At 54.3% G+C, this 13,608-nt stretch overlaps 3 protein-coding genes across 3 annotated transcripts in view; 2 read left to right on the forward strand and 1 right to left on the reverse strand.

The window, feature by feature from the left end:
- The window catches only part of LOC143838721 (C-type lectin BfL-2-like), a 24,069-nt gene extending 11,863 nt beyond the window's left edge, over positions 1-12,206 (forward strand). Inside the window, exons 3-6 of the mRNA XM_077340505.1 lie at positions 2,860-2,951; positions 4,535-4,675; positions 6,647-6,761; positions 12,091-12,206. Of these exons, the coding sequence (XP_077196620.1) occupies positions 2,860-2,951; positions 4,535-4,675; positions 6,647-6,761; positions 12,091-12,158 (416 nt within the window). The 3' untranslated portion in view covers positions 12,159-12,206. The remainder of the gene's footprint in view (positions 1-2,859; positions 2,952-4,534; positions 4,676-6,646; positions 6,762-12,090) is intronic.
- LOC143838714 (lithostathine-like) overlaps positions 1-13,608 on the reverse strand; it is a 228,311-nt gene that overhangs the window by 47,183 nt on the left and 167,520 nt on the right. The window lies entirely within an intron of this gene.
- LOC143838711 (C-type lectin lectoxin-Enh6-like) overlaps positions 1-13,608 on the forward strand; it is a 39,180-nt gene that overhangs the window by 2,190 nt on the left and 23,382 nt on the right. The window lies entirely within an intron of this gene.

Below are 13,608 nucleotides of genomic sequence, written 5' to 3' on the forward strand. Positions count from 1 at the left end.
AGACCTCCTCCAGTGTGAGACTCCAGGAGATGGAAGGACCTCTTTGTCATGTGGGGTTCAGTATAGGGAATTTCTGTTGGGAGACCTGTCCCTCCAAGGGGTTCTTCCCCTCTCTCCTGCAATATTAGAACCCAGGGCCATTGACACATGCTGAAGAGTGGGAGATTGAGGACAGGCAAAGGGAAGTATTTCTTCACACTTGTGGAACTGCTGCCCTTGGATGTGGCCATGGCCTCTGATTTGCAAAGCTGGAAATGGGGAGGGGACAGAGGCATGAAGGATGGGCCCATCAGTGGCTACTGGTCCTGACAGATTTCTAGTCTCTATAGCAGGAATTCCTGAGAGCACAGACAAGAAGATGCTGTGGGGGCCATCTTGTCTGTGGGCATCTTGTCTGATCTGGATAGCCCAATCCTATCAGATCTCAGAAGCAAAGCAGGGCTAACCCTGGCTGGTATTTAGATCTCCAGCAATTTGGATAGTAGTTCCTCCAAGGAACACGAGAGGTCATTTTAAGCAGCTGATGGCCCTACGCCTGAAGGCCCCTTGCATGGCTGACGTACAGTCCTTGTATTTCCATCCCAGCTACACTGCATACATGCCATAGGATGAATGAATCAATGAATCACAGAATCATAGAGTTGGAAGAGGCCACACAGGCCATCTAGTCCAACCCCCTGCTCAACGCAGGATCAGCCCAAAGCATTCTAAAGCATCCAAGAAAAATGAATGAATTTATTTTTATTTTATTTATAATTATATTTGTATACCGCCACTCACGAATGTCTCATGGTGGTTTACAGGAGTCAATAAAACACAATAAAACCCCCAACAATACCCTTAAAAATACAACAATATAGCATCAACAATAAAAACAAGATGGCGAACAATAGGACATCAACCTTCCCCCTCCGTTCAGCATGTAGGTCAAGAAACTGGGTGTGAGGGTCCTAGCTGATCTCCGTTGGTGTCTGATGAAGATCCTCAGATGGTGACACCGGGACTCCACCCTGGCCTCAACCGTATGCTTGGCGGAAGAGCTCTACCTTGCAGGCCCTGTGGAAAGCTGACAACTCGGATAACCCTGAGCTCCTCTGAGAGCTCATTCTACCAGGAATGAATGGATTAATAGATGAATGGATGGATGGATGGATGGATAAATGATGATGAACAAACAAACAAACAAATGTGTGGGGCTTCCTGGAGGCGTCTGGTTGGTCCCTGTACGAACAGAATGCTGGACTAAATTAGCAAGGATGGCTGAGGTGGATCTTCCATCTGGGTTCTGCAGATGTTCTTCTCAGGGGAAGGCCTTGACCTCCGTGTCCTGTTGTTGGCCTTCCAGAAGAACTGGTTGGCTACTGTGTGAGAAAGGATATGCTGCAGTAGGTGGACCTTCACTGGTTTGGACCAGCAGGGCTCTTTTGATATTTTTAGGAAGGCCTCCATAAACACTGAGGACACAGTAGGAACAAGTGAGAGAACTTCATAATATATATTTCTTCAGGTGGGACAGAGCCTGAAATGAGTACTGCCACATCCCCTTGCATGTCTGCCTTTGTATCAAGAGGGAGCTGAAGAAGTAAATCAATTGTTGCATTCTCCTCCTCCAGTGAATACCAACTGCAGCAGAAACCAGTCTTGATGGGTTCTACTTCCTCTTGGGTTTGGGGAACAGTTGGCCAACTGGTGGGTTTCCTTCCATTATGCCTGCCTTGCTGGTCGGCTCCTGGAGGTGATCTCGGACCTGGTGCCAAGGTCCCCTCAAGGGTGATTATCGTTGGAAATTTCAATATAAAGACCACCATGTCCACTCAGGGTCAAGACTTTCTGGTTACCATAATAACCACAGGCTTGCGATGAGCGCAATACATTTTAAAAAGCAGCAACTTAGATCTGCTTAATGCCCAGAAAACCACAGGTTCAATCCCTGGCTTCCACCTGTCCCATGATTCCAACCTTGATAGTCCCATGATCGAACCAGCTTCAGCATAAACCTAAGGAGAATCCTGCCACAGCACTGGAGACGCTCCACCATATCTTGAAGGTCCAGTCTGCTTGCAGAGGCTCTCTTCCCTTGTGGCTTTTTCCCTGATCATAATTTCCCACTTCCTGACAGGTACTGAAGCCGAATGCCCTTCTCCATGGTTGACCCATGGTTTGTACTGCTACTCAGTTATCGCTGTTCCAGGGCTCTTTTGATATTTTTAGGAAGGCCTCCATAAACACTGAGGATACAGCTGAAACAAGTGAGAGACATTCATAATGTATGTTTCCTCAGATGGTTAGCCTGAAATGAGCACTTCCACATCCATTTGCATGTCTGCCTCTTTGTATCAAGAGGGAGCGCAAGAAGTAAATTAACTGTTCTTCTCCTTCAGTAAATACCAACTGCAGGCAGAAGCCAGTCTTGATGGGTTCTACTTCCTGTTGGGTTTGGGGAACAGTTGGCCAACTGGTAGGTTTCCTTCCATTCTGCCTGCTTTGCTGGTCGGATCCTGGAGGTGATCTCGAACCTGGTGCTAGGGTCCCCTCAAGGGTGATTATCCTTGGAAATTTCAATATAAATAGCAAGACCATCTTGTCCAACCAGGGTCAAGTCTTCCTGGTTGCCATAATTACCACAGGGTTGCAATGAGCCTTACTTTTTTTATTTAAAGCAGCACCCTAGATCTGCTCAACACCCAGAATATCCCAGATTCAATCCCTGGCTTCTACCTGACCTGGAAAAGTAACTGTCACTCAAAGTAGACCCTGACACAGCACTGGAGAAGCTCCCCCAGATCTTGAAGGTCCAGTCTGCTTGCAGAGGATCCCTTGTGGCTTTTTCCCTGACCATAATTTCCCACTTCCTGACAGATACAGAAGCCGAATGCCCTTCTCCATGGTTGACCCATGGTTCGTACTGCTACTCAGTTATCGCTGTTCCACGGACTTGGATGGGAGCTGAGGTAAGAATTGCAACTTGAGGTCTGGCTCTGATGACAAGCATGAAGAAAGTCACCACCACAGTAGGCAGCCCATTCCACTGCTGAACTAGACTCCTAGAATCCTAGAGTGGGAAGGGGCCATGCAGGCCATCTAGTCCCACCCCCTGCTCAGTGCAGGATCAGCCTCCAGCATCCAGGAGAAGGATCTGTCCAGCCTATCCTTGAAGACCACCAGTGAGGGGGAGCTCCCCACCTCCTTAGGCAGCCCCTTCCCCTGCTGAACTAGACTCCTAGAATCCTAGAGTGGGAAGGGACCATGCAGGCCATCTAATCCCTTCCCCTGCTCAGTGCAGGATCAGCCTCCAGCATCCAGGAGAAGGATCTGTCCAGCCTATCCTTGAAGACCACCAGTGAGGGGGAGCTCCCCACCTCCTTAGGCAGCCCCTTCCCCTGCTGAACTAGACTCCTAGAGTGGGAAGGGGCCATACAGGCCATCTAGTCCCACCCCCTGCTCAAGGCAGGGTCAGCCTCAAGCATCCAGGAGAAGGATCTGTCCAGCCGCTGCTTGGAGACGGCCAGTGAGGGGGAGCTCCCCACCTCCTTAGGCAGCCTATTCCTCTGCTGAACTAGACTCCTAGAATCCTAGAGTGGGAAGGGGCCATGCAGGCCATCTAGTCCCACTCCCTGCTCAATGCAGGATCAGCCTCCAGCATCCAGGAGAAGGATCTGTCCAGCCTATCCTTGAAGACCACCAGTGAGGGGGAGCTCCCCACCTCCTTAGGCAGCCCCTTCCCCTGCTGAACTAGACTCCTAGAATCCTAGAGTGGGAAGGGGCCATACAGGCCATCTAGTCCCACCCCCTGCTCAAGGCAGGGTCAGCCTCAAGCATCCAGAAGAAGGATCTGTCCAGCCGCTGCTTGAAGACGGCCAGTGAGGGGGAGCTCCCCACCTCCTTAGGCAGCCCGTTCCACTGCTGAACTAGACTCCTAGAATCCTAGAGTGGGAAGGGGCCATGCAGGCCATCTAGTCCCACCCCCTGCTCAAGGCAGGGTCAGCCCCAAGCATCCAGGAGAAGGATCTGTCCAGCCGCTGCTTGAACACGGCCAGTGAGGGGAAGCTCCCCACCTCCTGAGGCAGCCCCTTCCCCTGCTGAACTACTAGAATCCTAGTGTGGGAAGGAACCCTCCAGGTTATCTAGTCCTACCCTCTGCTCATTGGGTAATTAATGAGGAGAGTGGGTTCCCTGTGGTGCATGGGGGGAGGGGGGTCCTGACAAAGCAATTTCAGACTTCTGGAACACGGGCAGCATTTGGAGGGGGAGTAGGGCGGAGCTCCTCACAGCATCTCCATGGTGCCAAGGCCTTTCCATTGTGCCATTGTGGAACTGATATGTTGTTCTGGCCTAGCGCTAGAGTTCAACTTAGAACATTCGAAAAAAAGTTTAGGGTGCTCACATGGTGAAATAGGATGGGGGAAAGTGCAGCACTATTTTGAACTGCACCCTACAGCGAAGTGCAAAGAAGAGGTAACAACAGTAGGGAGCGATTCACCTGTCTGTTCTGTTGCTAAATTACAGAGAATTCTTTGTTCTTTGTCTCGTCCAGATTGCGTGTCAGAACATTGGTACCAATGGCCACCTAGCATCGTTTTTTAAGGAAATAGACCACAGTTCAGTGGTTAACTACCTTAAATCCAATTTTCAAGGTTTGGGTGAACTCTGGATTGGGCTCCATGATCCCCGGCGCGTGAGTAGTCAGTTCGATATTCTCCTCTTCTCCTTGGGAGAGGATTGCTTAAGTTGTAACCCGAAGGAAGGTGCAGTCAACTGGAGGGTCTCGTGACAGGAAACCGGTGTGGGACTGGATGGGCAGCAGTTGGACAGGGGGGGGGGATCTGTCCAAGCAGAAGGCAGGAAACTCAATACCGTCTCTCAATCATCACATTCTTTGCATTATTTGAAAAGCAAGAAAGCTGATGTATCTCCCAACATCAAACAAGTGATCACCATGACAAATCCCCTGTGAAGTACTCTGAGTATTTAAGCTGTGGTAATTGCCCCTCCCTGGGAAAACCCCTAACCTTCCAACTCACCCCCCCCCCAAAAAAAAGAGAACATTTCCTTATATTTTTTAAACGAACCCCAAAAGTGGCAGGCAGCCAAAAATGGAGAATATATCCTCTAAATCAGGGGCAGTCAAACTGCGGCCCTCCTGATGTCCATGGACTACAATTCCCAGGAGCCCCTGCCAGCGAACGCTGGCAGGGGCTCCTGGGAACTGTAGTCCATGGACATCTGGAGGGCCGCAGTTTGACTGCCCCTGCTCTAAATCGAGGACATCTCATGAGCTGAGTTCTCTGGTAGGCCTTATTCCCTCCATCTTGCAGAGATGCAGAAAAAGTTGCATGCTTTTTCAGGCTACGAAAAGTGATTCTTGTTTTTAGTGTTTAGGGCTGATCCTGCAATGAGCAGGAGTTTTCAAGGCAAGAGTCTGTGAGAATGCTCCTGATAACCAAGCCTTTAGCAAAGGAAGCACTTTATTGAAGAGAAAGCAAACAGATCTTTATGGGGCCATTGCTAAGATCCAGCTTGCCTGAGAGTGGTGGGCAAAAACAATAAATAATATTCTACTAACAATGTCCTCCCCGAGGAATTTAGGGGCAAATCGTGGTGGGAGTTAATTAATTATGAATATACTAGATTTAAAGCCCATTTTATTTAAGAATAAAATGGGCCTAGCGCCTCCCTTGGGACAGAAGCCTTTTTCCTCCCCCCTCCCCCCCCGATGGGACAAGGTTTGTGCAGTGCGTGTGGCTGCTGATTGGCGGTTTGGAGTTGGACTGACAAGCGCAGGGTCCAATCAGGGCTGTATAGAAGAAAAAGAAGAAGAGTTGGTTCTTAGATGCCACTCTTCTCTACTCGAAGGAGTCTCAAAGCGGCTTCCAGTCGCCTTCCCATTCCTCCCACAACAGACACCCTGTGGGGTGGGTGAGGCTGAGAGAGCCCTGAGATTCCTGCTCGGTCAGAACAGTTTTATCAGAGCCGTGGCGAGCCCAAGGTCACCCAGCTGGCTGCCTGTGGGGGAGCGCAGAATTGAACCTGGCATGCCACAGAATAGCAGCACACACACACATGAAATAATATACAGTTCAGGCAGTCCACCGACGGCTCTGATGGGCCCTTAGCAGAGGAGCCTGAATGGCCCTTAGCAAGATTGCTCCGTAATCATAGTCCTTAACAGTCAATGACCGGGTGGCCTTCAAGCCATGATTTGCATCTTGACAAGCTGTGCTGAATGTCCAAGTAGTTCACAGTCATATCACTCGATAAATGTTGAACACATTTTAACAAATCTATTTAAAATTAATTAACTCACACCCATTTGGGAAACCCTTTCAGAGCTGGCATGAAGCCCCAGGATTTCATGAAACCCTGGTTGGGAAACTTGTCTCAGGGGGACAAAAAAGAACAATGCAGGGAAGCACTGAAAGGGGAATGACCCAGACTATTCACAGTAACCTGCCAAATAGCGAATGGCTGTATGCTACCTTTTCATTGACTGTGCAAAGATGGCTTGACAACATTTTGTGTTAGGGGAGGGTCTCCCGTGAGTCACTGCAAATGTAACCCTTCTGCTGCTTTCTGTGTTGCAGGGATGATCAAATTTGGGGAATGTGTCACTCGATAATCTAATTCTGTCTCCTACCGTTTTTAATAGACCAGGAATTGGGAATGGATAGATAACACTCCGTTGTTCTATCAGTCATGGGATATCTGTGAACCCAACAACGAAGGGGGAAACAAATACTGTGTCATCATATCCGGGAAAACAGGTGAGAAGACGCTCAGGCAGGTGGAATTTATTTATTCATTTATGTATATTCTGCTGCTCCGGGCCAAGCAACTCATGATGGCTAGCAACGTTTCATAAACATTAAAAGAATAAAAATGCAATTTTTAAACAATAAATTTTAAAACAATCCCCATTTTATTCCTTGTCCACCCCACATTAAGCCTGACCCCCCCATCTGCCACACATCCAGAAGAAGAAGAAGAGTTGGTTCTTATATGCTGCTTTTCTCTCCCTGAAGGAGGCTCAAAGCGGTTTACAGTCGCCTTCCCTTTCCTCTCCCCACAACAGACACCCTGTGGGGCAGGTAAGACTGAGAGAGCCCTGATATTCCTGCTCAGTCAGAAGGGCTCTATCAGTGCTGTGACTGGCCCCAGGTCACCCAGCTGGCTGCAGGTGGAGGAGGAGCGGGGAATCAAACCCGGCTTGCCAGATGTCCGCACTCCTAACCATGACACCAAACTGGCTCCAGGAAAGGAGTCCTACGTCTGAGCATTGGAGAAGGGGCTGGATCATTCTCAGCCTGGCCCCAACCAAATGCCAGGTGGACGAGATCCACCTAGCTGGTCCTGCAGAACCGAGTCAGTTCTTCCAGGAGCTTGTTTTACCTGGCAGTTGCCAGGGCCGGAAAGGCACTGCTTCCAAACAAGGTGTGTGTGTGTGGGGGGGGGGGGGAGTTGGGGTGACCATCCAACAAGAGTTGGGTGTCAGAGCATACTGATGACAACCAACTACCAAACTCCAGGCTAGCTGGGCCAGGGGGAACATAAAGATGTTCAATAGTGTGGGGGAGAGAATCGCACCTTGTGAAACCCCACAAGAAAGGTGGAGAAATGTAACTGATTCTCCCCCCACTGCAACCCTCTATGTACAGTTTTGGAGATAGGAGATCAGCCTGAGAAGACCCTCAGAAGAGCCCTGCTGGGTCAGGCCAGGGAGGGTCCCTCCAGTCCAGCCTCCCGTCTCACCCAGGGGCCAGCCAGTTCCTCTGCAGGGCCAGCCACAGGGCAGAGAGGCCGAGGCCTTCCCCTGAGAAGATCCTCAGAAGACCCCTGCTGGGTCAGGCCAGGGAGGGTCCCTCCAGTCCAGCCTCCCGTCTCACCCAGGGACCAGCCAGTTCCTCTGCAGGACCAGCCATAGGGAAGAGAGGCCGAGGCCTTCCCCTGAGAAGACCCTCAGAAGAGCCCTGCCGGGTCAGGCCAGGGAGGGTCCCTCCAGTCCAGCCTCCCGTCTCACCCAGGGACCAGCCAGTTCCTCTGCAGGGCCAGCCACAGGGCAGAAAGGCCGAGGCCTTCCCCTGAGAAGACCCTCAGAAGAGCCCTGCTGGGTCAGGCCAGGGAGGGTTCCTCCAGTCCAGCCTCCCGTCTCACCCAGAGGCCGGCCAGTCCCTCCGCAGGGCCAAACACAGGGCAGGGAGGCCTTTCCCTGATAAGAGCCTCAGAAGAGCCCTGCTGGGTTAGGCCAGGGAGGGTCCCTCCAGTCCAGCCTCCCGTCTCACCCAGGGGCCAGCCAGTTCCTCTGCAGGGCCAGCCACAGGGCAGAGAGGCCGAGGCCTTCCCATGAGAAGACCCTCAGAAGAGCCCTGCTGGGTCAGGCCAGGGAGGGTCCCTCCAGTCCAGCCTCCCGTATCACCCAGGGACCAGCCAGTTCCTCTGCAGGTCCAGCCACAGGGCAGAGAGGCCGAGGCCTTTCCCTGATAAGGACTTCAGAAGAGCCCTGCTGGATCAGGCCAGCCACAGGGCAGAGAGGCTGAGGCCTTCCTCTGAGAAGACCCTCAGAAGAGCCCTGCTGGGTTAGGCCAGGGAGGGTCCCTCCAGTCCAGCCTCCCGTCTCACCCAGGGGCCAGCCAGTTCCTCTGCAGTGCCAGCCACAGGGCAGGGAGGCCGAGGCCTTCCCCTGAGAAGACCCTCAGAAGAGCCCTGCTGGGTCAGGCCAGGGAGGGTCCCTCCAGTCCAGCCTCCCGGCTCACCCAGGAGCCAGCGAGTTCCTCTGCAGGGCCAGCCACAGGGCAGAGAGGCCGAGGCCTTCACATGATAAGGACCTCAGAAGAGCCCTGCTGGGTCAGGCCAGGGAGTGTCCCTCTAGTCCAGCCTCCCATCTCACCGAGGGGCCAGCCAGTCCCTCCGCAGGGCCAGCCACAGGGCAAGGAGGCCGAGGCCTTCACATGATAAGAGCCTCAGAAGAGCCCTGCTGGGTCAGGCCAGGGAGTGTCCCTCTAGTCCAGCCTCCCATCTCACCGAGGGGCCAGCCAGTCCCTCCGCAGGGCCAGCCACAGGGCAGAGAGGCCGAGGCCTTCACATGATAAGAGCCTCAGAAGAGCCCTGCTGCGTCAGACCAGGGAGGGTCCCTCCAGTCCAACCTCCCGTCTCACCCAGGGCCCAGCCAGTTCCTCTGCAGGGCGAACCACAGGGCAGAGAGGCCGAAGCCTTCCCCTGAGAAGACCCTCAGAAGAGCCCTGCTGGGTCAGGCCAGGGAGGGTCCCTCCAGTCCAGCCTCCCGTCTCACCAGGGGCCAGCCAGTTCCTCTGCAGTGCCAGCCACAGGGCAGGGAGGCCGAGGCCTTCCCCTGAGAAGACCCTCAGAAGAGCCCTGCTGGGTCAGGCCAGGGAGGGTCCCTCCAGTCCAGCCTCCCGTCTCACCCAGGGGCCAGCCAGTTCCTCTGCAGGGCCAGCGTCAGGGCAGAGAGGCCTAGGCCTTCCCCTGAGAAGACCCTCAGAAGAGCCCTGCTGGGTCAGGCCAGGGAGGGTCCCTCCAGTCCAGCCTCCCGTCTCACCCAGGGGCCAGCCAGTTCCTCTGCAGGGCCAGCCTCAGGGCAGAGAGGCCGAGGCCTCCCCCTGAGAAGACCCTCAGAAGAGCCCTGCTGGGTCAGGCCAGGGAGAGTCCCTCCAGTCCAGCCTCCCGTCTCACCCAGGGGCCAGCCAGTTCCTCTGCAGGGCCAGCCACAGGGAACAGAGGCCGAGACCTTCCCCTGAGAAGACCCTCAGAAGAGCCCTGCTGGGTCAGGCCAGGGAGGGTCCCTCCAGTCCAGCTTCCCATCTCACCCAGGGGTCAGCCAGTTCCTCTGCAGGGCCAGCCACAGGGCAGAGAGGCCGAGGCCTTCCCCTGAGAAGACCCTCAGAAGAGCCCTGCTGGGTCAGGCCAGGGAGGGTGCCTCCAGTCCAGCCTCCCGTCTCACCCAGGGGCCAGCCAGTTCCTCTGCAGGGCCAGCCACAGGGCAGAGAGGCAGAGCCCTTCCCCTGAGAAGACTCTCAGAAGAGCCCTGCTGGGTCAGGCCAGGGAGGATCCCTCCAGTCCAGCCTCCCGTCTCACCCAGGGGCCAGCCAGTTCCTCTGCAGGGCCAGCCACAGGGCAGAGAGGCCGAGGCCTTCCCCTGAGAAGACCCTCAGAAGAGCCCTGCTGGGTCAGGCCAGGGAGGGTCCCTCCTGTCCAGCCTCCCGTCTCACCCAGGGGCCAGCCAGTTCCTCTGCAGGGCCAGCCACAGGGCAGAGAGGCCGAGGCCTTCCCCTGAGAAGACCCTCAGAAGAGCCCTGCTGGGTCAGGCCAGGGAGGGTCCCTCCAGTCCAGCCTCCCATCTCACCCAGGGGTCAGCCAGCTCCTCTGCAGGGCCAACAACCTCTGCAGGGCCAACGATCATATTCTGCCTCTATGGAGGTTCCCTTTAGTCACCATGGCCAGTAGGCACTGAAAGGCCTCCTCCATTACTCTGTTCAACCCCCTTTTGAAGCTGTCTGTGCCCCTGCGGCCACCGCTGCAACCTCTTTCGGCGAATTCCACATTTCAATCACTCACTGTGCAGAAATAGTCCTTTTGATGTATGATGCAAAAGCCATTTCCTTTTGGTCTGTTCTCACGGTTGCTAATTTCTACCTTCTCTATTCATACTTGGGGCCTTTTTGCACGGGGATCTTTGTTGCAAATTGGTCACTGAATGAAAAATCGCCATTTAAAATAGTGGAATTCGTCGTTATGCATACCTGCCTTTGTAGTGGAATCAGTTGCGTTTTTTAGCGTTTCCCACAGGCTTCCGGTCTCGGCAGAAATCGCTAGAAAGGAAGCGCTATTGCCAAGCTCGTCCCACCCCTGGCCGTCAAGCAGCCAATGGGCAGCCGTTAGCATGCTCCCAAACAGCCCCTTTCCCTTTAAGGAAGGTTTAAAAAAAAAAAAAAAAACAGACCCATTGTAACGAATCTGGGTAGATTCGTTGCAACGGAGAGACCCATCCAGCTGCCTGGGGTGTTTGAGCTGTCGTTTGATCGTTTGATCGTTAACACGCTGGCTCAGAGTGAAAAAAAAAAATCCCCCCCCCTCTCACGGGCCCGATTTTCGGCTGAATGGAATGTGTGAAATGTGTGTTCTTAGTGACTGAAGGGGAGGGACTGAAGCCGGGAAGCCTCTGTTTGAGCTGTCATTTGATCGTGGCCACGCTGCCTCCGAGTGGAAAAAAAAAAATCCCCCCCTCCCCCTCCCCTCACGGGCGCGATTTTCAGCCGAAACAGTGTGAAAAATAAAGGGAAAATACATCAGCAAACGGGCTTCTGCGGGCTTCTTGTGCTTAGTGACTGTAAACAGCTCTGAGGAGGGACTGCAGCCTGGGAAGCCTCACTGGCTAAACGGAGGCTCGCCGGTGCGTTGATCTCCACTCGCTCGGGGAAAAAATATGGCGATCGCTTCGCCGGAAGTTTGGAGGACAGGCTCAGGAGGAGGGACTTTGAAGAAACCGCAACAATGTTAACGCACAGGTCTTTATCGCTATTGTTGCAGATTGGTTGCAGGAGTGTATCGCTTTCCGGAGGGTGAATCCACTTTTTGGGATTCCCCTGAAAGCGCTACAACAAAGCGCTTTTTGCTGGTCGGTTTCAGGAGTGTTGCAGATTGTCTACGACGTCGTGCGTTAAGGCAAATTAGTAGCGTTTTCAATTAGCAACCGTTGTGCTATTTTGAAGCCGTGCAAAAAGCCCCTTGAAGTTCCACATTGGTTCTGTGCTTCCCGCAGGAATGATTTAAGGATTAAAAGGGCTCACCGGAGCCTGTTTAAGGATTTGTGGAGCCCTACCAATTGCAGTGGGAACAGCCAGACTGGGGACAGAATGATCCCCCGCTGTGGAAAGGGCAGTTACTCCAAGGGTCCTTAAAGAGGAGAGAGGGTGGTGGGGTGAGAGGCTATGGCCCAGGTCTATGGCAGGAGAAGCACTGAGTGGGGCGGCCAGAAGCCTGGATAAACCAGCCCTCGGTTCCCCGTAAGGACTTACAGAAAGTGGTCCAGAGATGGAAGGAAAGGAGCATGTCTGACCCTCCTTCATTGTTTTCTTTCAGGCTTTCTGAAGTGGACCACTGTTGACTGCAAACGGGAATTGCCCGCTCTCTGCAGAACTAAGCTGTAGCAAGGGTTATTGATCCCCAGTGAAAATTCTGCCTGGATCTGCAGCCTGTTTCCCTCAATAAACATTTAACTTGTTTAAGAGTATCTCTGAGTTTTGCCTTGGTCCTTCAAACATCGTAGATGAATTCCTCAGAGGTTCAGTGGCAGAGCATCTGCTTTGCATAGAGATGGTCCCAGGTTCAATCTCTACCACCATCTCAGGTTTGAAAAGGATCAGGTAGGAGAATAGGAATATCACAAGAGACCTGCTGGGTTAGATCAATGGTCCATCTGGTCCAGCAACCTTTCCCACACAAGGACTTGCCCCTTCCTCCGGAGGGCCATCAACAGGCTATAGAGACCAAAGCCTTCCTAATAACATCCAGTCCAGCCTCCTGTCTCACATAGTGGCCAACCAGTTACTCTGGAGGGCCAGCCACAGGGCAGAGAGGCCAAGGCCTTCCCCTGAGAAGACCCTCAGAAGAGCCCTGCTGGGTCAGGCCAGGGCGGGTCCATCCAGTCCAGCCTCCCGTCTCACCCAGGGGCCAGCCAGTTCCTCTGCAGGGCCAGCCACAGGGCAGAGAGGCCGAGGCCTTCCCCTGAGAAGACCCTCAGAAGAGCCCTGCTGGGTCAGGCCAGGGAGGGTCCCTCCAGTCCAGCCTCCCATCTCATCCAGGGGCCAGCCAGTTCCTCTGCAGGGCCAGCCACAGGGCAGAGAGGCCGAGGCCTTCCCCTGAGAAGACCCTCAGAAGAGCCCTGCTGGGTCAGACCAGGGAGGGTCCCTCCAGTCCAGCCTCCCGTCTCACCCAGGGGCCAGCCAGTTCCTCTGCAGGGCCAGCCACAGGGCAGAGAGGCCGAGGCCTTCCCCTGAGAAGACCCTCAGAAGAGCCCTGCTGGGTCAGGCCAGGGAGGGTCCCTCCAGTCCAGCCTCCCATCTCATCCAGGGGCCAGCCAGTTCCTCTGCAGGGCCAGCCACAGGGCAGAGAGGCCGAGGCCTTCCCCTGAGAAGACCCTCAGGAGAGCCCTGCTGGGTCAGGCCAGGGCGGGTCCCTCCAGTCCAGCCTCCCGTCTCACCCAGGGGCCAGCCAGTTCCTCTGCAGGGCCAGCCACAGGGCAGAGAGGCCGAGGCCTTCCCCTGAGAAGACCCTCAGAAGAGCCCTGCTGGGTCAGGCCAGGGAGGGTCCCTCCAGTTCAGCCTCCAGTCTCACCCAGGGGCCAGCCAGTTCCTCTGCAGGGCCAGCCACAGGGCAGAGAGGCCGAGGCCTTCCCCTGAGAAGACCCTCAGAAGAGCCCTGCTGGGTCAGGCCAGGGAGGGTCCCTCCAGTCCAGCCTCCCGTCTCACCCAGGGGCCAGCCAGTTCCTCCGCAGGGCCAGCCACAGGGCAGAGAGGCCTTCCTGTGATTTTTTTCTCCTGGCTCTGGGATCCAGGGGATGAGTGCCTCTGAACGTTTAGGTCTTCCTTTAGTCACCAT

Source organism: Paroedura picta, chromosome 5, assembly GCF_049243985.1.
Source record: "Paroedura picta isolate Pp20150507F chromosome 5, Ppicta_v3.0, whole genome shotgun sequence".
NCBI lineage: Eukaryota > Metazoa > Chordata > Lepidosauria > Squamata > Gekkonidae > Paroedura > Paroedura picta.